At 54.5% G+C, this 21,776-nt stretch overlaps 1 protein-coding gene across 14 annotated transcripts in view; it reads left to right on the forward strand.

Annotated features, from left to right (window-relative positions):
- The window catches only part of PTPRF (protein tyrosine phosphatase receptor type F), a 391,845-nt gene that overhangs the window by 367,082 nt on the left and 2,987 nt on the right, over positions 1-21,776 (forward strand). For all 14 annotated transcript variants that reach the window (XM_040609901.1, XM_040609900.1, XM_040609907.1 and 11 more), the window contains 8 exons: positions 5,409-5,532; positions 7,514-7,689; positions 13,497-13,616; positions 14,697-14,851; positions 16,154-16,439; positions 18,333-18,511; positions 21,022-21,148; positions 21,389-21,514. In XM_040609901.1, coding sequence (XP_040465835.1) covers positions 5,409-5,532; positions 7,514-7,689; positions 13,497-13,616; positions 14,697-14,851; positions 16,154-16,439; positions 18,333-18,511; positions 21,022-21,148; positions 21,389-21,514 — 1,293 coding nt within the window. The remainder of the gene's footprint in view (positions 1-5,408; positions 5,533-7,513; positions 7,690-13,496; positions 13,617-14,696; positions 14,852-16,153; positions 16,440-18,332; positions 18,512-21,021; positions 21,149-21,388; positions 21,515-21,776) is intronic.

A 21,776-nucleotide genomic window follows, 5' to 3' on the forward strand; every position in this document is an offset into this window, starting at 1 on the left:
AGCGGGCATAGCACAGCTGAGCAGGGAGAGCTGAGGGACAAAGGCATCACAGGTGAACCCCCAAGGCCCATTTGCTCTTTGATTGTGCTCTGGAATAGTTGCATTTTAAGTGTTTTTGCAGAGCAGCCTGACAGCCTAACATCTCGGTGGGGTGCAGGGCTGTTTATAGATGGCTCACATTCTGGGAGCAGTGGCACCACAGGCGGAGAGCAAATATTTAACAGCACTTTTAACCACTGAGGCCAGCTGGCTCAGAGCCATCAGTCTGGTGTTCACTTTGGTTGTGCAAGCGATAGCAGGGTAACCTAGACAGAGGTGACACAAAACCAGACCTGTCAGCACCTCCCTGCATGCCTGGGGAGGGAGCAGGGAGGGTGGCAGAGTTTTCTTGGAGCCGTCTGGCCTCCATTCCTACAGGTCGGAGAACAAATGATGCTGCTCACACCAGTTTGCCAGCCCGCATGGCCAAGCAGCCCGTGCAACGAAGGCAGCACAGAGAAAGCAAGCTGTGCACCGGCTGCGGCAAGAGCAGGCTCCTGAGCTGCAGGTTAGCCCTCACCCTTGATGGGCAGGGAGCAATTCCAACGGGACCTCCACGTACTCCTGGTGCAACAGGAGAGGTTGAACTGCAGGTGCTGGGAGCTGAGGCGGCTGCAGGCACAGTTCACTGCTGCAGGCTGCTCGGGTGTAGGGTATGGCACAGCCCCACCATGCTCTCCCAGGCATGCAGCAGAGCTGGGGGGAGCGGAGTGCCAGGGTCTGGCAGCAGCAACCGGCCTGGCCACTCCAGGAGAATATTTCATTTTTAGTGTACAGTGAGGGCTACAGTGAATTTACAGTGTGGGATTAATGGAATTAAATAAGTAGAAGGGAGGCTGAATCGATGAATTATTTATCCGCGGGCTGTGGCAGGTGCTGCAGCTGTGTTGGAGCGCCTCCTGTGGGCCGCCGCCCCATGCTGCAGCCTGCGGACGCGGGGCAGGATCCCGTGTCGGGTCAGGGGGGGTCGGTACTAGCACTGGTTGAAACAGGCGTGCACATACATATGCACCGCATCTTGCACTTGAACTGTGGCATCCAGCAAGCCGAGCACTGCTGTCCCTTTTGTTGCTGTTAGCAAACACGGGACAGACTGGCTCCAGCTAGGGCTGCTTCCTGCTCCCTTGTGGCCGCTGCCATTTCTGGGCTAGATCCTGCACCACCTCCCCAGGGGAAGATTTTTTTCCTTACGTCCAAACTGCAACCTGTGGCCATTGCTCCTTGTGCCTAGTCCCTTCAGCATGTCCCTCCAGTGGATGGCCCCTGGGAGCAGAGCAGGCTGGAGGTGATGAGAGCCAGGCAGTGTCCTTCGTAATCTTTAAACGGTACATGAGATCTGACTGCACTCCCGCTTCTCAGTGTGGTGGGGAGGCTGCAGCCCCTTCCCCATAGTTTTGTACGGAGAGAAAAACACTGCTGGCCTGCCCAAATCCCATGTTTGTTTGCATTTCCCTTAAAGGCAGACAGGGACTTTGCGTCTGCCATGCCTGCAGCCCTGGCAAAGCAGCTTAAGCAGTGGGAGAGGTGCTTGGGTCCCTGGGGCTGGTTAGCCCAGGAGGTGCTGGACCCAGGGTAGCTGCATGTTGTGTGTTTAATGGGCTGACCTGGAAGCTGCCTGGCAGGCACGCAGCGCTCACGTTCCGGTAATAAGAGCAGTAAGGCTGAAGTGCTGCCAGCGATTGATTCAGGAACGCATTATGTCCTCATTTGAGGCGCAGCGCAGACTGACAGTGGTCAATGCTTGTGCTAATGCGGTTGATTTCACATGAGGCCGGGAAGCACTCACAGCCCCAGCGCCTTCCCCTCCCCGTGCCCTTGTGCAGCCGCCTCTGCCCAGCTCCTTGGCTGCCCCAGCCAGGGCCAGCCGAGCTGCTGTGCTGCCCCAGAGGGCTGCCTGCCCATGCCTGCCAGGAGGCAGCTGCAGGGGCTCCGCATGCAGAGGGGGTTTGGAGCTGCACTGAGGAAGGGGAGCAGCAAACCCAAGGTGGACAATATCTGAGAGACAAACTGGCACCCAGGGATGTTTTCAAGATGTTTGTAAAGTGCTTTTGAGTCTGTCGAGGAAAGAGCCTTTTTCCAGTCCCGTGTCAGTGGCTCTGTCTTTGTGTTGATGGCAGTAGCAGCAGGGCTCCCTGAGCTGCTTTGGAGAGATTGCTCCTTACACCTCTGTGCTGGGAAAGAGGAGTTTTACTAATTGGGCTTTTTCTTAATTTGCACTTGCTATTTTACAACATCTCCCCTGTCACTTTAAAGTAAAGCAAAACTAAAAGTCATGGCGCTTTTAAGTTTGTTCCTGGCTCATTTCCTTCCAATTTCCCAGACCTTCTGCTTTCTAGGAAGGATGCGTTTAAAGTGTTACTTTGATCAAGTTTGGGGATGAAGCATTGATTCCTGTGAGCCCCAGAAAGGAACCTGAGCAGACTCCCAGTGCTCAGGAAGTTGGGGAGCAAAGAGGAGAGACAAGGCAGTGCTGCCAGTCAGGGGCTGCAGAGCATCATACAGAGGTGGGGCAAGACTTGCTCCAACTGCTGTCCAAGCAGCCCATCATCCTCCCATGTATTTACGCATTTGTTTGCCTTAAAGGGGGGAACAGGTGTACATTAATTCATCACCAGAGTTTAAATTAAATCATTTTACTTCTAAATGAGTCACTAATTTGCAGGAGTATTTAATTACAGCCTCTTTGCACTCAGGTGCTGTATTACTTCTGACTTTCTCACCTGTTTGCCCTCTTCAGAGGCTGATGATGATTAGACCATTTCTGCACATCCTCATTGCACATCAAAGCAATTAACCCTAATGGCAACACCTTGATGCTGCTCCTCGATTCTGGGGGCTCTCGGCAGCCTCCTCTTCCGCCAGGAAATAACCCTTTCCACCACAGTGGCAGGACACAGACTTGCACACTGCACCCCACAGCTTGGGCAGCCCTGCAGCCTTTTGGCAGTGGTTTACAGCGTAGATTGAGCACGAACAACTGCACTGAGCTCTCCCTGCCTCTGCTGTGAAGGGAGGACTCGCTCCAGCACCCACCTGTGCCTGGCACTGAGTGAGTGTTCACAAGGTGCAAGCAGGGCTGGTGCTTTCTTGTGTCTCTCCTTAGCGGCAAGAAGATGCTCACTCATACCTTTAGGGCCAATCTCAGCTCCATCACTAGCTAGCCAGCTCTCTGCGTGGGCTGTCTGTGCAGACTAAGGCCACCTTTTTGACAAAGAAGTGTTATTTATGTCTTTAATAGGCATGGGTGGATTTTTCTCCTTAGTGCGTCTATTTGTGCTTCTCCTTCGTGTGCTCCAGACTGACTAGATCGGTATCAGAACCCCTGTCACTCAGCTCTACTCCAAACAGAGAAGTCTTTATGCATTTTGTTCCTCTTAACCTTTTCATGTCTTTGATCATTTCTACTGCCCTTCTCCAGTTCAGCCCCACCATTAGGTGGGCAGCAGTCATCCCTGCCACACAGCTGAGGGAGGAGAGCATCCAAAGAGCCGATTCAGTGGGCAGCCTGTCCTGAAACCAAAATATAGGTGCCTCAAGGAAATGAAGTGCCCTAGAGAGCCGTGAGTTGCACCGGGACAGCTCTGTGCCTGGGCAGAGGAGCGTGCAGGGGCCGTGGCAGCCAGGCCTGTGGGTTTCCAGCCAGGAGCGTTGCCTGCAGCCTCCACTCCCACCATCCATGCTGCAGGGCCTCTGAGCGCTGCTGCTGCCTGCTTATTACGCTGATAATAGAAAATTACAGGTTTTCTGTAGGAAATGTCTATTTACATCCTACATTTCCCAAACTACCTATTAGCATCGCTGTGATGTCACATCCTCCTGTGTGTTTTCGTCAGCAGCGGCCCCTCTGCCTGGAGGCAGCCTGCTGCTGCGGGGTGGGCTGGCAGCGCGGGTCACACGTGGGGACAGGCCACACGTGGGGACAGGCACAGGCGGCTGCCACCTGCCTTGGGGCTGGCGCCTGTTCTTGGGGCTGGCGCAGGCAGTGCCTGCGCTCTGTGCCCAAGCTGGGTGGCTGCACCCACTGCCAGCCACTTGGGAAGGGCCTGCTCAGTGGCACAGGAGGGTAGGGGACAGCGATGGGTGTCACCTTGTGCACAGGTGGCGGTTGGTGGGGCTGAGCAGAGGGACCGTGAGGGCCGTTCAGGCGAGCCCAGTCAGAGAGCTGTACTTCCCGGCTCAGCCTTTTGCTCACAGCTGATCCAGAGCTGACGGTCTTGTGGGATTTTTACAGCTTGAGAAACCTACTGCAATGGCTCTCTGCCAAGCGATGAACGTGGATGCCTGCAGAGAGAATAACGTGCAGTACTTCCCCTGGCCTGTTTTTGCTCAGTATTTTTGCCTGTGGGCCAGCAAAGCTTCAGAGACCGTGAGCTGGAGCGTGATTTTAAGAAGGCTTTGACTGTGTTGGTAATTGTGGGGCAAAGAGATTCACAGGATGACTGATTTCTGCTCTAGCTGCCTGTCCCAGGCTTGCCCAAGGCTGCATGTGCAAACCAAGTCCCTGCGTGGAGCAGCTGTCTCACATATCTCTCAAAGAGACCATCCTATCTCAGAGGGGTGCTTTGGGGATGGTCCTTTTTCACCTTGTTTCATGCATGGACAAAAACAACAGGAAAGGCTTTGGGAAAGGGCTGCCTGGCCATGGAGGAGCCATGCACCGGGTGCGCCAGTGAGAGAAGCACTGGGTGTGGGAGGCCAGGACATAGGTGGGATCAGGATGTGTGCGTTTCAGGCAGCTGCAGAATGCGCAGGCCTTTGCCCAAGATTTATAAGCGCATCTCGTCTCCAGGTTTATAGTTCTTTGTCACTGTATTAACTCAAATGAGAGATGTTTACTTTGCATAAGTAGCTGGAGCAATGGATAGTAACCTATCAATTTTCATGAGTATTCCCTGGCAAAAGCTCATAGGCTCTTGCAGGACGCTAATACCTAAAGCTCCTGGGGCACAAGACACCCAGGGCTTGCTATATTTCAGGAGACTGCAGTTCAACAGCTAATAAAACTGCTAGGTCAAGAACTGCGCAGTCAGGTCTCTGTGGAGTCCTGGCATAAGACCAAATTTCTGCTGATGGGTAACTCCAGAGGAAAGGATGAGCGTGCAGCCAGAGTGGAGATGAAGGCTCATCTGCAGCAAGCTGCCCTAGTGAGGGGCTGCTCTGCCTGCAGGTCATGGGAGTCAGGTCCCACGGGGGCGTGGGTTTCAGTGTGGTCTGGCTTGACACTGCTGCTGGGGACACCCACACAAGCTGTGTCTGGCCTAGAGAGAGGTATGTGGGGGGATGCAGATTTACTGACTGAAACACGTGAGCTGCAGCATCCTGCTGTGCTGTAATCACTCCTGACTCCCTCCTCCTCTTTCTTTCCACAGTCCATTGATCCCGGGCAGCAGTTCACCTGGGAGAACTCCAACCTGGAAGTGAATAAACCGAAAAACCGCTATGCAAATGTGATCGCCTATGACCATTCACGAGTCATCCTGACTTCCATTGATGGTAAGAGTGACTCCGGAGTGGGCACCGCAGCAAACGGTTGAACCTGACTGTGGCAGGGGACCATCTTTATCCCTGTTCTCAGCTGAGCAGGGACAAACACCAAGAAACATACCAGTATGAGCAAATGTGTGTTCTGGCTGGCAAGAAGAGAGGAAAGACACTGCAGAGTTCCCCCAGCTTTCCCACTGTCTTCAGAGCAGTGTGCCCCATATGGTTGCTTCTTGCTTCTGCTGGTCCCAGGAGCCTCCCTTCTTGCTGCTTGCCCCCCTGTGTGACTTTAGCTGCCTTCCTCAGCATGTGGTGGGACATGGCACTGTTAGCCCTACCACCCTGTGCCCCAACACGACTGCATGGCCAGTATCTTCCTCTGGGACTTGTCAGTGTTTGCTCCAACTAAGTGGCCAGAGCTGCACAGGATGAGCATTGCCCCTTCCCCTGGGGTATCAGGCTCCATACATCCCTGTGCTCCATGGGAGATGCAGCAGGCCCTGGTTTTCATAGCACTTGACCCCAGTGGCCCCACATTTCTGGAGTCTTGGCTAATACATGCTTTTAGTGCCTGCTTTGTAGTCACCTTGCGCACAGGAGCTGGAGCCTGTGTACCAAAGCCTGGTACCTCACCCATTCCCGCTGTTTTGTAAATCAGCACCCTGCTCTGCATGTCAGTACTGAGCCCAATTGTGAGGGAATGAGGAAGATGCAGCTAGTTCAACGCACCCCTGCCTGGGGAAGTGACTGGGACCTGGCTTTGAATACTGGTGGCCTTGCAGTCACTAGCATCCTTTTTCTTGAGATAGATGGAAGTCTTTTCTAATGCTAATGCACTGCTCATCCTGTGCGGGAGGAGGAGGGGGTCCCTCACAGCAAGGCCTGTTAAGCAGCAGCAGCTATGCAGAGGCCTGGCATGCCTGATGATGGGCAAACCCTTAGACAGCTGTGGGGTGAGCACATGGGGGAATCCCTGCTTTCCAGCCTGACTCAGTTGCCATAAGTAGTGTCTGTGTCTTCCTGGGAACAGTTCCCAAAGCGCCCTGCCAGGTCCCCGCCGCCGCCGGTGCCAAGGGAGCCGGGTGCTGCACTCCAGCTGCTGCTGCTTCCCCAGAGCCACCAGCACTTTATTTCTGGTGGAGACTTGGAGACTGCTGGGACGCGTAGCAAATTCCCCAGGACAGAAGGGTGAGGGGGAGACCCCCAGCTTTATTTCCTTCCTCTAATGAAATGCAGATGCACTCTCCTTGGGAGACAAGGAGATACCTGCTGCTTTTTCTCCCTGCAGCCCGGGCAGCCTATGCTGAGCAGGGTTTGGAAGAACAGCCCCAGGCCTGTGCTTTGCCATTTATTTTACTAACTGTATGTTTGTGTTTTAAAGGCCTTTACAAGAAAGTCCTTTCCTTAAAGTGGTGGAGGCAGAGTAGGAGTTGGAGCAGCCTCTGCCAGCAGGCAGCAGAGGGGGGTCTCACACTGAGGAGGGTTTCAGTGGTGGTGGGAGGAAGGTCTCTGGCTCCTCTGGGGTACTTGTTCCTGCAGGAGGGGTGGGAGGACATCCCTTCCTGACATCCCCTGCTAACAGAGACAAGCTAATGAAGCAGCCTCATTTTTAAAAGGTGCTGTAGGACCATAACAAATTGCTAGTGAATTTAAGACAATTATTTCAATCAGTTGCTTGGGGCCAAATGCGCTCCTTAATATTCCTGCCTGTGAATTTCCCTTTGTGTGCGGGTGGCAGCTGTCTCTCTGCTTTGGTGCTGCCTGCTTGTTGCATTAATGTGGGAATTACAAAGGGTTCTTCTTTGTTCAGGCACCATCCCTGTCCTTTGCAGTATCCTGGGAGAGATTCTGGCATCACCCTGTAAAGGAGATTGTCGAGAGCCTTGTGAACGTGCCAGCCTCTTCCCCTGCTTGCAGAGGGCAGCAGAGTGATAGGCAGCAGGGTCATGGGCTGCCCCTGGAGTAACCAACGCTTCACCCTCTTTCTCCACAGGAGTCCCAGGCAGTGATTACATCAATGCCAATTACATTGATGGGTATCGGAAGCAGAACGCCTATATCGCCACGCAGGGACCTCTGCCAGAAACCCTCAGCGACTTCTGGAGGATGGTGTGGGAACAGAGAACAGCAACTATAGTCATGATGACCAGGCTGGAGGAGAAATCCAGGGTACAGTGTGTGTTTCCTCTCTTTTCTGGAGCTGGTGGCAGGGGCAAGAGAGAGCTAAGGGCATCCAGGGAGAGGCAGGTCCATTGGTGTGGCTCACTGCTGCAGGCACCCCAGCAACAAGTGTCTTGTAAGCATATCCCTGTATGACAAAAGGGTGGCAAAACCTCCTGTCGATGCTGCTCTTTAACCTCTGTCTTGCCTGTGTGTCTGCATGCACACCCATCCTTTCTCTGCCCACATCACTTGTGCCAAAGGGAGAAAAGAAAGCTCTGAGATGGGGAGTGCTGACGGTCCCCGAAAGCCTGGGGGTTGTGTCTGAGAAGCTGCAATGGGTAGGTGGCATCAGCAGCGTCCTGCAGCCTGACAGGGCCCTGGTGTCTCTGGTGATGCAGGGAAATGGCTGACGGGGTCTCATTGCAATAACAAGACTAATTTGTGCCTTGTCCAATGATAACATTTATAAATGATCAGCTCATTCTGCCAAGATTAGATATTCTGATGTAATAAATGCAAAGCTGCCTGAAAACCATGGGGACGGCACAAGGTGGAGAGAAAGGAGCAGGAGCCCTTGCTGCAGATGATGCTTATGGTGTCTCATGGCAGAGGCTCCCGCTCACCCCCTGAAGCAGCAGCTCATAAGCTGTGACCGAAGTGCTCCCATGCCCAGATGAACCCTTCAGGCAAAGCCTGCCTAAGCAGGAGGCAGCTTCTGCCTCTCATGATTCAGTATGTTCCTAAAAGTAAAATTTTAGCAGTGAGCATTTGTACTTGCAGAATATTTTAGTGTTGCCATGCCAACAGCAGGAGAAGGGGCTGTGCACTCAAGCTGTGAAGCACTGGTTATTTTTAGCCCAATAAGCTCGTTCTTGAGAAGCAGAAACTGTCAAGTTTGTGTTTAGTTAAAACTTTTGCCCGCACGCTCTCCCTCCGTTTCAAAGCTTTAGCACCGAAATGCTCGCAGGGGTGTCCTAGCTCACGCTGGCTGGGAGGAAGCAGCTGGAACAACTGATCACCATGGCAAAGCAGATCTGCTTTTTCTGCGTACAAAAATAGGCTTTGTTCATGGGCTTCCCCGGCTCTTACAAATGCCCTACAGCCTGCAGGGGAAAACTGTTTCTTGGAGACAGGCTGCCTCTAGAGATCCAACCCCAGCTTTGCACTGTGCCTCCCACTGCACAGCCCTGCCTGCTCCATCTGATGGCCACCATCACCTGCCCGGTCCAAACAGGTGAATTAACCTGCCTCGTCCTGCGGCTCAGGGCTTGCACCTGGGCTAAGCAAGATCAGAAGGTGCTGATCAACTGTTCTCTTCAGCTGGGGGTTATATGGGGACTCTCTTGTGCTTTCACATTTCAGTGATGAAGCGTATATTTGAAGTACGAGGAAAAGCCCTTTTAGGTTGCTAAGTAAATCCATGCCCAGAGTCCTGACTTAACTTCTAGGCTGCTTAGTTAAGGGAAGGCACTCCAAGGTGCCTGTTTCTCAAAGATAACGGGTTTCCTTTGACCCCACAGGCACTTGTCTTTGCCTGAGATGCCTTTGCTGCTGAGCGGTGCGTTATCTCCCTCCAGCACGCTCCCTGTCATGTCATTCTGCAATTACCTCCTGTGGTATTGGTTTCTGTCCCAAATACAGTGCACGTGGTCAGGCTTCTGGTGATGGGACGGGCACTGTGAATCCCTGTCACGGGCAGGTGGTGACCAGAGCCCTCGCAGAAGCTGCAGGCAGCCTGCCTGACTGGGTGTGCTGCTCAGGGGGCTCTAGGCTGACCCGACTGGACCCAGATCCTAGCATTCACTCCCTGACACCACTTGCCCATGCCCTGCTGGCTCTTTGGCACATCCCCAGCACTAACAAGAAGGGCAGTTTTCTCAGGCACTGCAGGAGGGGCAGGTTGCCAGGGGAGGCAATGGGGAAGCCCAGCCACTCCTGAGTCAAACCAGCCCCTCCACAGCGAGGGCTTCCCTGTTTGCTGGACTCTGTAGGTGCCTCAGGGCACCCGCTCACAGGAGGGCCCTGGTGGGGAGCTGGGATGTGAACTTGCAGGAGGCAGTTTTCTCTGGGGTTTTTGTTGGCTTCTCCAGCATCTTCCAAGGCAGGACAGCTTTCAGCCACCTTCCTGCTCCTGTTTTCCTCATACCCTTTTGGTGATGACTAGAGCTCACTCAGGTGCGTACCTTTTTGGAACCAAGGAAGATCCCGCTCACTGCCCATTACTCCCAGCTTTCGGCATGAGTCACTGTTTTACAGTTTACTCCACTCCAGAGCCTTCAAACCTCATCTGATGCAACCCTTTGGGTCCCTGCAGCATTGCTGCCTGCCGATGTTCACACTGCAGTGGGACAGCGCTGTCCAGGCGGTCACATGGTGTCACAGCATTACCCACGGATGACCTTGCTTGAAAGTCCCCTTGCCCAGGGGTTTCAGCGCCAGCACAGGGCTGTCTCTCCAGCTGTGGAGCCTGGGGTGGGCAGCAGGTCTTCATGGCAAGAGCAAGCAGGCTCTGCCACCTTCCCACGCGAGCTCCCCAAGGACCCCTCGGCAGTGCTGTTTGTAGATAAGCCGACCGACCAGGACCAGCAGCAGCTTTGCAGCCCTGTAGGGGTAACACTGCTTTAAAGGGCTCCTGAGCTGTAGGGGGAAAAAAAAATAAATCTTTAAAGAGCATCAGCTTTTACGGTCTGCAATTTTAGCTGGCTTGATGGTCCAAATCATCCTCCCTTTTTCATGTTTTCACAAAGCGAGAGGCACATAAAGGATAGAAATGGCTGGATTGTGCAATTTAGCTGCCTTCAAAGCTTTACAATCAGTTTCAGAATCATTTGGTGGCAGTTCAGAAACACACATTGTAGATTAGCTTTCCCGAAGCTGCAAGCGTGGCGTGTCCCTACCAGAGTGCGTTGCATGAGAGAGGTATTAAAGCAGGATTTCTCCTACCCTGGGCTATCCCCAAGAGCCCAGCAGAGCGAGGTCTCCCAGAGCAGTGCCATGGCTTGTTCCGTCCCAGCCCAGAGCACCAAGCAGCCATCCCTGGGGTGTGATCTCCTCTAGCGCTTTGTGTCCCCAGGCAGGGGTGCAAAGAGGCTGGTGCTCAGGCGCTCTGGGGAAGAGAGGCTTGACAGCCACATCCCGCTGCAGCCCTCCCGCTGGCAGCGATGCCATCTGGAGCTTGCGTGCGGGGCTGGGAGCAGAGCACAGCTCTCAAGCTGAGGAGAGGTGCCCGGCTGCTCCTGGGCACAGGGCATCAAAGGGGAGGGACAGGAACCACTCAGCAAAGCTGCAATAAATGGCTGTTCAGGACATTACCATGCTCCTTAAGTTAATGAGAAGCAAGCACTGCCAGAAGAAAACATCTCTTATCTGCTTTAGTGCCACAGTGCATCGGCTTCAGTATAAAATTTACAGAGCTTGAAAATGGGGCATAAACATTATGGGTAAATTTGGCAGAAAATGTGACTGACTCTTATCTGGTCATGAATAAATAATTTTCAATTACCGGCCCAGGCACTGCTATTATCCTGCACAGGGAACTCCTCTGAAGTTTGTTTTGTGCTTGAGCACACATGGCTCTGTAGCACGTGGCTGGCAGGAGGGGGCCACTCTCCCAGAGGTGTGGGCTTAGGCTCGGGGACATGTGCTGCTCCTCTGCAATGTCCCCTGCAAATCACACCAAGAGAGACACAGCAAGCAGCTGTCCCCAGCATTTGCAGGATGCCTTTCTGCCCTCCCCTTACCTGCTTTAGAGAGGAGTCACATCATCCCCGAGCCAGGCAAGGCAAACTCAGATAGCCAGAGGTGCAGCTGCCACCTGCTTGTAAGGATAGGATCAGTTTAGCTGTGAAATAGGGTTTGCGACCTCCGAGTTGTTCGCTCTGCAGCTAGTCAGCGTAAAATAACAGGCTGCTCTGTGCCAAGCGAGGAAGAGAAATCTTCTGAGATTTGCACAGGGCCTGCCATGCTGGGAGCACAGATCCAAGGCAGCACAGCAGCCCGAAGGGCAGGAGATCCTGGGCAGGAGGCAGCAGAGCTGCTCTGGGCTTGCAGGTGCCTGCAGTACCCACCAGGCAACCTTGCCCAGGCTCTTCTGCCAGGGCAGGGCTTATTGAGAGCAGACCCAAAAAAAAGCAGGGACAGTTGCCTCCCTCCAACCCCAGGTTGCTGCACTCCACCAGCCAGAGTACAGGATAAGGGCTCTTAGCTCTCACAAGCCCCACCCTGCTTAAAGTGCCTTCAATTAAAAGGCGGAACTTCATTGATTTCTAATTAAGCCTGTTGTTTCCCTTCCCACACATTCCCCTGTAAACACGCTCGGTTAATAATGAAGTTTACTATTCCTTGACAAGCACAGATGATCTTCCATTCACTCCTCTCTCCTAGGGCGGGAGACCATTTTCGGTGCAGTGCACATGGGTGGGAATGAAGTCTTCCTCCTGTCAGCCAGGCAGCGCAGCACCGCAGTGCCAGATGAAATAGGGATGCTCAGGGTGCCAAATTAAATAGGGAGCTCAGGGCTGGAGAGAACAAAACTGGAGGAGTAGTTTGCAGATGCTGAGCTGTGAATAGGAGGAGGAGGTGGTCATCAGCAGGTGAGCAGGGAGCGATGCACAGGGAGATGAAGGGGGCAGAGGGATGGGGCCCTGGGGATGTATTAGGGCTCCCTGCCAAGTGGGCTGCAGCAAGAGCCGCAACCAGCAGCTCAAAGTGCTCTGGCTGCTGAGTTGGGAGGAGGAAAATAAAGGATGCTGAAAGGCCATGGGTCTCTACGGAGCAGCACAATGAGACAGTCCTGCCTGCAGGAAGGGGCTGAAGGGCTGGTTGGGCCACGGTCTATATCTCCTCGCACAGGGAGAACAAGTTGTGTCTGAGCTGGCATCTGTGCCTTGCTGTGGAGCAGTTTTTGAAACACCTAGGAGATGCAGATTTCCTGGGATGCACCACCTGCCAGAAGGGCAGGTTGACACCTCCAAGGGACGCTCAATGCACTTCAGCCTACGGCAATGCAAAAAAAGTGGCAGGGTCAGCCTGTGGACACTGCATCCAGGCTGGAGGCTTGGCATGCACCGCATCCCATCTTTCACCAGCGTGGTTAGCTGCCTGGGGGCAGCTGGCAGGTATTTATGGGGAAAGGCATTGCCTGTTGTTGTGTTGTTGTGTACCATGCTGGACTCGGAGCTCTGTCCAGTCTCAGCTCAGTGCTGTGGGTCGAGGACTTGGACTTCAAGCTGGGATAGAAGGAAGCTGGTGCGGGGGCATACAGGCTGCATCTCTCTCACCTCAGCTGCCCTTTGAGCAGAGCCATCCCCAGAGAAACCAGCGCTTCCCCTGCCCTGCTTCACCAGCTCTCCTCCCACCAACGCACAGCTGCTGACCTCTCTGTCCAGGCGGAGCTCCCACAGGGGGATGCTACAAGCATAGCCCTGAAGACCTTCATCTTCCCAAACAGGAGGTAGAGAAGAAAATTACAGGAGGCACAAATCACTGCTAGCAATTGCTGCACACAGTCTTCACACCTGGTGCTGCTCTTGCTGCTGTGTCTGGTAGCCTGGTCCTCTTCACCACTTCCCACCAGTGGCGCCAGGGGAAAAAAAAAATCCCTCTTTGAATATGAATCTAGTAGAAAGGAGACCAGGGCAATACTGCCTTTCTGCTGGGGACTGGGAGACTCCAGGAGAAGGAAATCTATGTGTTTGGGGCCCCCCTGCACAGTGACTTTTTCTGTCTTTACCCTTTGAGGGGCAGAGCCCTGATCCTCACCCTAAATGCCCCAGCCAGCAGCCAAGCGCTGACCCTTCCTCTCCTCCCTGCAGGTAAAATGTGACCAGTACTGGCCGAGCCGGGGTACTGAAACCTATGGGATGATCCAGGTGACTCTGCTGGACACAGTCGAGCTGGCGACCTACACCGTCCGCACTTTTGCACTGTACAAGGTATGGTGCTGGCTGGGCCGTTCCTCCTCCAGGTAGTGCAGAGCCCCTCCCCGGTGCTGCAGGGTGCTGCAGGGCCCACAGGCAGAGCCCATCGGCTGGGCCTGGCGTGGCCGAGGTGCGGCTAGTCCACACGCACAGCTGGGCGGCGATGGGAGACCGGCTGCAGGCTGTGCATCTGGCCGCCACTGGATTTTGGCCAGGACACCTGTTGCTCTCCTGTATGCACTGAGACCCTGTAATGGGCCCCAGAGCATGGGCCGTGCTTGCCTCTGTTGGGTGTACATGTAACAGCTGTCCTCCCATTAGAGGGACAACGTGGGAAGCGGTGAATTTTTAGCACTCCTGTCACTAATAATGCAAATGGAGGGGTCACACTGACACGTGTGCAAGCCCTTCTCTCCTACCTGCTGCGTAGCTCATTAGCGTTTGGCAATCCCTGGGGACACTGCTAGCAGTGGTGTGTCATGGCAATGCAAACAGGCTTTGCAGCAGGCTGCCTCTGTGCGTGACTGAGTCTGGGCCACAAGCACAGCAGCGTGCGATGGGGACACACTCAACGCCCCAGGAAGGCATCTCACCCCCAGCAGTCACCCAGCCAGTCTTACCGCATTGCTGCATAGATCACTCAGCTAAGCCGAGACAGGAGCAGGGCTGTCTCTGCAGACGCAGGCTGATCAGCGATCCCTGAGAGACCCATGATGCAGAGGAGCAGGGGGAGCTGGCTGCTGCGGCCCTTCCATGCCCAGTGCCCATTTTCCCTGAACGTGCAGTGAGTACGTGGGTACTGACCTCATGCTGCGCAGAAGGGAGTCTGTCGCCTTCCCTTCAGTCTGCTTCACTCCTGCAGAGCTGCTCTGCTCTCTGTATCAGCTGGCTTTCCACAGAGCATCTATGTTTACAGACGCCTTGCAAGAAACCTACATTTAGCCTCCAAATTTTCAGTGGTAAAAGCCCAATACATGCACGATCACGCACAGCATTACATACCAGCCAGCTGGGTACCTTGTTAACCCATCAGTGGGTTCTGGTCGTAGGATGAGACTGTTCTCATGCAAAACAACTCCTCTTTGTCTTCCACAGAATGGCTCCAGTGAGAAGCGAGAGCTGAGACAGTTCCAGTTCATGGCTTGGCCTGATCACGGGGTACCAGAATACCCGACCCCAATCCTAGCTTTCCTGCGACGGGTCAAGGCCTGTAACCCACCAGATGCTGGGCCCATGGTTGTCCATTGCAGGTAGGACTGTGTGTTTGTGAAGCTGCACCTGGGCGCGTGCGTGCCTTCTGGCTGCTGGAGCTTTAACCTGTCCAGCTAAAAGTGGAGTCTCCTGTTCCTGCAGGGGGGGTTCATGGTAGCATAACCTGCGCTGCCTGCTTGGGCTGGGAACAGGACAGCAACCAGCAGTGGTGACGTGTACTGCTACTGCTCTGTCAGACTAAACAGCACTGCTGTGTGGAGAGCCTCAGAAAACACTTTTCCTGAAAAACCACAAGTACCGTTTAAAAATGAAGTGATCTGTGCCCAGCATAAGTAGGTGGTACCTTTCAGAGGCTCATCATTGACAGACACACATGCAACAACCTCTACAAACATTCATACATAGTATTTACAGTAGAACTCTTTTGCAGGGTAGAAAGGCAGCTCTTTAAGCAAAATATTAGTCTACTAAGGCTCAGCATCTTATCCAGGCAAGATTTATCTATACCAGCCGAGTGGGGACTATTACTGAACAAACCACTCCATCATTGCTGTTCCAGCATACGCCTTACCAGCAGTGTTTAATGCTCTTCTTTCATGCTCTGTTTCAGATGGGAGTGGGGTATAATTAACACATAAACAAGCTGTATTAAAGCCCTGTTAAGGATCTGTCTTACACCATAAATGAGGAGATGTCTAGCTCCCTATCTCTGCCTGTGTTTACATGTCACGACAGCGTGTCTGTTGTTTTCAGGGTACTTTCAGGGTGAATAGTTTGGGGATTGCTACTGCCCTTCCAGCAGATGTGGAGAGGCATCCAGTGCTAGAGCCAAGGGCTCGGCACAGATGTGTGTGACCCCCGGGCTGGTTGTCCTCATTTTATGGGTTAGGAAACAGTGACATTAGGTTAAGAGATAAGCAGGCTTGAAATTATGGACTTCACTTGTGCTGGGGCCCAGCCTGGACTTCACGTCTTCCGACTTCATGCACAGGTACGCTGTCACTCCCCTGCCCGTTAAACATATTTCTCCTTCCCTCGTGGAGGTGCTGGCAGCCACCACAGGGACCAGCAGAGTGACACCACATCCTTTCTGCTCCGTCAGTGAAAGGGGGACAGCAGAAGGGCTGAGTATCCTCCCACATTCTCTAGTGCCTCTCTCCCTCGCTCCTCCTGTCACCTCTTGTTTGGGGCTCAGTTCATTATCCCTCACCGTGAGGAGCAGCCTTTACTCCTTCCCCTCTGTGCACTCTAGGGCCGAGTGCTCTCTGAAGCAAGAGCAGAGCTTGCGTGGCATCTATAGGAAACGGTGTCACCTCGGGCTGCATGCTTTGTTCCCACAGTGCTGGTGTGGGCCGAACTGGTTGCTTCATTGTCATTGATGCCATGCTGGAGCGGATGAAGCATGAGAAGACTGTGGACATCTATGGCCACGTGACGTGCATGCGCTCTCAGCGCAACTACATGGTGCAGACAGAGGACCAGTATATCTTCATCCATGAGGCCTTGCTGGAGGCAGCCACATGTGGCAATACCGAGGTGCCTGCACGCAACCTCTTTGCTCACATCCAGAAGCTGACCCAGGTGCCACCAGGCGAGAGCGTTACTGCAATGGAGCTGGAGTTCAAGGTTGGTGGCAGAGCCCCAGCATCCCCCTTCCCCGGTGCCCTGTCTCTGCCCACGCAGCCTCACGGGGCCGCTTGCCCAGGGACTGGGAGAGGAGAGCCGTGGATCATTACAGATAGTTATTCTTTTGTGTGTTTCTAAACCAGGTAGGCAGTGATTTAAAATACATTTAAATTGTAAAGCTTGCATTGGCCATGGCTCCCCCTGGATTGGCAGCTTCTGGGGAGGATATAAAAGGCAGATGGATGCGCAGTTCTCAGCAGCACGTTCTGCTCTAGGTTCACTGTGCGGTGGGAGCTGCATCTGAAATCAGATGCAGATCGTGTTAGTGATAATTGATGTTACTGTGAACAACTTGTCTGGAAATGGCTCCAATTTAAATATGTGAGACGTTTCTAGTCTCATTTCTTCAGTGCTGAGCTCTGTTATCTTTTAACCACCTCGACACCAAGCCTCGGTGTCTAGAATTGGTGAAGGCAGTGTTTTAAGGCACACTGTTTTTAAGAAGCCAAACCGACATTTTGCTCTCTGTATCTGTGAGTGCCAGCTGCAGATACTTATTACAGCCTTGGAGATGGAAGTGAGCTCTGGTAAGCGCCCATATTCTCAGATGAGGTGCATTAGTCCAGTGAAATCGAGCAGGGGAATATAGCTCACGCAGGGAGGCAGCAGACCATGCAGGCGGTGAATTGAACTGCAGCTATACAGCTTCACCCTGGGGATTCCCTCCAAGTGACAAAGAAGCAGGAGATATACTGACTTCCAGCGTAAACTGGGAATAGCTGAGCAGCTCTGTCCTGCGGTTACCAGAGCTGCTGATGTCCTGGGCTTGGGACAGTAGATCGTACTGCATTAGCATCTCATGGTGGCTCTTGCTCTGAGAAAACCCTCAAGAGAGCCATAGAGTTAGGCTAAACTCTAGCTACTCTGTTGTAAGATAGGCAAAAAATTCCTGTTTCTCCAAGGGTCTCTTTAGAAAAGTAATAAGGTTTGCCCCCTTCTGTGCCCTGGCAGCGTCCACTGCACGGGAAGCCCTGGGGAGCAGGATATGGGAGGGCCTGACATGGCCACATCACTCCCCAGAGAGCAACCCTGTCCTTCGGCAGGGAGCCTCTGCCAAGGACCAGCTGCCACACAGAGCAAGAAGGGTGGCTCTGGAGATGCTGGAGAGGGTCTTTTGGGGAGAGAAAAAAAAAAAAAAAAAAGCAAGAGAAAAAGAGAGAGACTTCTGTTCGAATGTCTCTGACAACAGATCTAAGTAACGCATTTGCCGTGACTCCAGTTTACAGGGCTCAAAGAGAACCATGAAATGTCTCACGGTAACCCAAAATAGATTTTCTTTACCTAAAACTGTCACAATTCTCACATTTTTCTTGGTTTTTTCTGGGGTGAGAAGTAAATAGCAAGACATTGTTGGAAGATGGAAAGCTTTCCTTCCCTGACACCACCAGGCATGTCCCTGGTTCAGCGAGGAACAAAGCTTCATGGTTCATGTCCTGGCCCTTTGTGGGTCAGATTGCTGCTGTGGGTCTCCACTCGGCTATGTGTGGCTTTGGGGCCGTAGTTCCCCTGCTGTCACCTACAGCTGTGCACCAAAAGTCAGCAGCAAGGCCGTGCCGCCGTGCCTAGGTGTGCAGTGCCATGGCAGCGGGGCTGACATGGTACCGAAAACCAGACTGATGACTGTGAAATAGCGCAGAGGGATGCAGCCTCATTGGTGGCAGAGCCGTTTGTCTGGTCCGGAAAGAAGGCCAGCACAGGGGGGTCCCGCAGTCTGAGGAGGGAGTGTGGGTGCATGCCTGGAGGGATTCCTGCCTGCCCTGCTGCCAGGGTCCTGCTTTTGTCCCCAGATGCTGCATCCCCAGCAGGGGTCTGACGTGTCTCCTCCTCTTTCAGCTGCTGGCCAACTCTAAAGCACATACCTCACGTTTCATCAGTGCCAACCTCCCGTGCAACAAATTCAAGAACCGCCTCGTGAACATCATGCCATATGAGCTGACAAGAGTCTGTCTGCAGCCCATCCGGGGTGTCGAGGGCTCCGATTATATCAACGCCAGCTTCATAGATGGGTACAGGTAAGGGCCACCTTAGGTGCCTGGGCCAGCCTGTCCTGCCTGCTTGGGAACCCGGGCAGAGCTGCCTTCTCCTCTTTCCCAAGGACTGGTCCTGGCTGCCTAGAGGTAGACCGGGGATCACTTTGTTGCATCTTACCTGTTTCCATTTTCTCAGACACTTCAGTGCGTATAGTAACGATATGTGAAGACTGCTAGTGAGTGCTGCCAGGCTGGCTTGTATTGCTGTAGACAGATGCCCACATGGCTGGGGCGGAGGCTGTGCTGGTTCCTGTGGAGTTTTATAGGATCTTCTAGTAGGCATCACTTGGCACGTATATCTCTAGCATCTAATGCAAACCTGCCCCCTCTCACTAGCTGTAGCAACCAGAGGTAGAAGTGTGCCTGATACAGGCAGCAGCCCAAGGCTCATTGTCCCATGTCTTCATTTTGGGGGGAGTCTGTGGATCTTCAGGCCGGGCTGGTGCTGGACACTGGGGACCCCATCACTGGGTTCTACACCCCTCCCAGGATACCTTTTAGAAAGCACAAATTAAGATCTGGTGGGGCAGTAATACTTAGGGTTTCTGTATCTAACTGCTGGCATCACATTCTCAGATGCTAAGTGCCAGGAGAGAATGCAGGGAAGCAGCCCAGTGGACGAGGCTTCCTCGCCAATCCCCAGACATTAATGCAGACCAAACCGCAAGCATGCGTGTACAAGGCTCGGTGCTGTCATCTCTTGGTGCACTGTCACAGGAGGGTCACCCAGTGCAGGAGTGAGGGCTACAATGATGAATGTGGCACAGTCCTCCTCCAGCTTGGCTCTGGCCAAACGCTTCTTATGGGCTGGTGACCTCCCAGGAGCAACAGGCACTGCCAAAGGGAACAGATGTTGGTGCGGCGAGGCCAGCGACTCTGTGCCTCTGTCCTTGCCAGCGGCTGAGCCCAGGAAGAGTTCCCAGGGGAAAGGGCTACATGGAGGCAAGTGTGGGCAGGGAGCAGAAGGGGAGCAGGGCAACCCAAGGAGCATCCCAGTGCAGCAAAACTGCAGCAAGCCAGGCTCCCTCAGGGATGGACAGAGTAATGGGGAAGGACGAAGGGGCTGTAGAAAAGCTGTCACAGAGCAGCCTTGCTTCCCTCCTGCCTGTGTGGCTCTGAGCCGTCCAGCACTGCGTCATTAATGTGGCCACCTGCCTGCGCGCCCACCCCGGCCGCCCAGTGGCTGACAGACACCGTGTCCTGGCTCCAGAGCTGGTGAAGAGGAATGCTGGTTTTGCCCCTTGGTGGTGCCACAGAGGGAGGGCTGCCAGCCCGGCAGGTGGTACCATTTCATGTGCTACCTGCCCCAGCCCCGAAAAGAGCGCTGTTATCTCTTCCCACGCTTTCCTTTGAACCGAGCAATCTTCTCTGTATTATCTAAGGAGATCAGTTGGCCCAAGGTCCTGCAGACACCACCGATGCTGCATCTTTATTAGCTCTTTGGTTTCGTTCTGCACCCCTGCTCCCTGCTTTTTATGATGTCTTATAAATCCACCTTGAGGCAGCCCCTGTCTTCATCCTGCACATGACAGCTGTCCTGCAGCACGTTCATTAATTTTTAGCACCAGGGAGGAGGTGGGGGGCTGGGTGGGCTGGGAGGGGGCTGGGATGGCGGGGGCTGCCACCAGGCTGGGTGGGCTGCCGCCTGGCCTGGGGGGCTGCTGCCTGGCTTGGGGAGCTGCCACCCATCTTGCGGGGCTGCCGCCTGGCTTAGGGGCTGGTGGGGTGCCACCCGGCTTGAGGGGGTGCCACCAGGTGGGGGTGCCGCCGCTGCTGTGGGCTCCGGCACCCTGCAGCGGTACAGCAGGGCCGTGTCCCCACAGCCAGCGGTGGCAGGCGGTGCAGCACTGGGCGCTCGGCCGGGCAAAGCACCGACATACCGGAGCGGGGCCCCCCTCGGAGCCCACTTTCTTCAGGGCAGGGCCCAGGCTGGGGCAGGTCAAGCTCTGCTGTCACACGGAGCGTTTTGAGAGATGCTCTGTGTCGCGGTAGAACTGAGGACAAATGTTGAGCCTCAGGAAAGTTGGCGCAATGGCATTCATGGTCTCCGTGCTGCCCGAGTGCTGCAGAGAGCGACAGCGCAGGAGCCCGGGGCTGCGGCTGGGGTCGGCCCCAAGCACAGCTTCTCCCTCCAGCCCGGGTGGGTGCTGGCAGCCCGCTCACACGGGGCTGGGTGCTGGGAAGGGACCTAGTGCGGCAGCGCTGCTGGGGACGCTGTCACCCCAGCAAGGACTAGCAGCCCTGCCGGATCCTGCACCTGGTGGTGCTCGCTGCGTCTGTGGGAAGCACTTAGAAGGCATGGGCTGGGCAGGTCCATCCCTCCCACAGAATCCATGGCTAGTCCTACAGACCTGCCTCCTGCAGCTGTGTTGTCAGCCCTGCTCCCTGCTGCACAGGGCCCCTGCCTCCAGCTTTCCCAGCCCACCGGCCCCCGGGAGCAGCTGCTGCCTGTCTCCCAGGAGCTGGTCTGAACACCATTATGTTTGTCACAGGCAGCAGAAGGCCTACATCGCCACGCAGGGACCACTAGCCGAGACCACGGAGGATTTCTGGCGGATGCTCTGGGAGCACAACTCCACCATCGTGGTGATGTTGACAAAGCTACGCGAGATGGGCCGGGTAGGAGTCCTGCCGCGGGGAGAAAGGGGGCTGTGTGGCTTCTGTCTGTGCACACAGCCTCTCAGGTCACCCCAGTCTGTCCCCAGCACCAACCATTTTGGGCCAGCCTCCCCCTGGCACATCCTCTGGCTGGTCCTGTGGCTGACCCTCTGGCCCCACAGCCACATAGGCTCCCAGGGAGCAGGAGGGAGATGCAGCGGCTTGTCAGTACTAATGTCTTACCATGCTCCTCATCCACAGGAGAAGTGCCATCAGTACTGGCCCGCAGAGCGCTCTGCCCGGTACCAGTACTTCGTGGTGGACCCCATGGCAGAGTACAACATGCCGCAGTACATTCTCCGGGAGTTCAAGGTGACAGATGCCAGGGTGAGTGCAACTGCTGGCTCCCCAGCTCTGCTGCCTCCAGTGCCTCTGCCCCACCTCTGTCCTGCCCACAGCAGTGGGGGGAGTGTGCCACAGCTCCTGCAGGAACCGGAAAGCAAGGTGCTGCCTTGCACTGCAGGCAGAAAGGGCTACTGCCCTGCACGTGCTGCTCCTCTCACCACAAGTTCCTTCCTTGCCAGCTGTGTCAGCCCCGGTGAGCAGCTCGGGGATCTTTATCAGCACCAGACCCTGCCTTGCCTATGCC

The sequence above is a fragment of the Falco naumanni genome, chromosome 11 (genome assembly GCF_017639655.2).
Source record: "Falco naumanni isolate bFalNau1 chromosome 11, bFalNau1.pat, whole genome shotgun sequence".
Taxonomy (NCBI): domain Eukaryota; kingdom Metazoa; phylum Chordata; class Aves; order Falconiformes; family Falconidae; genus Falco; species Falco naumanni.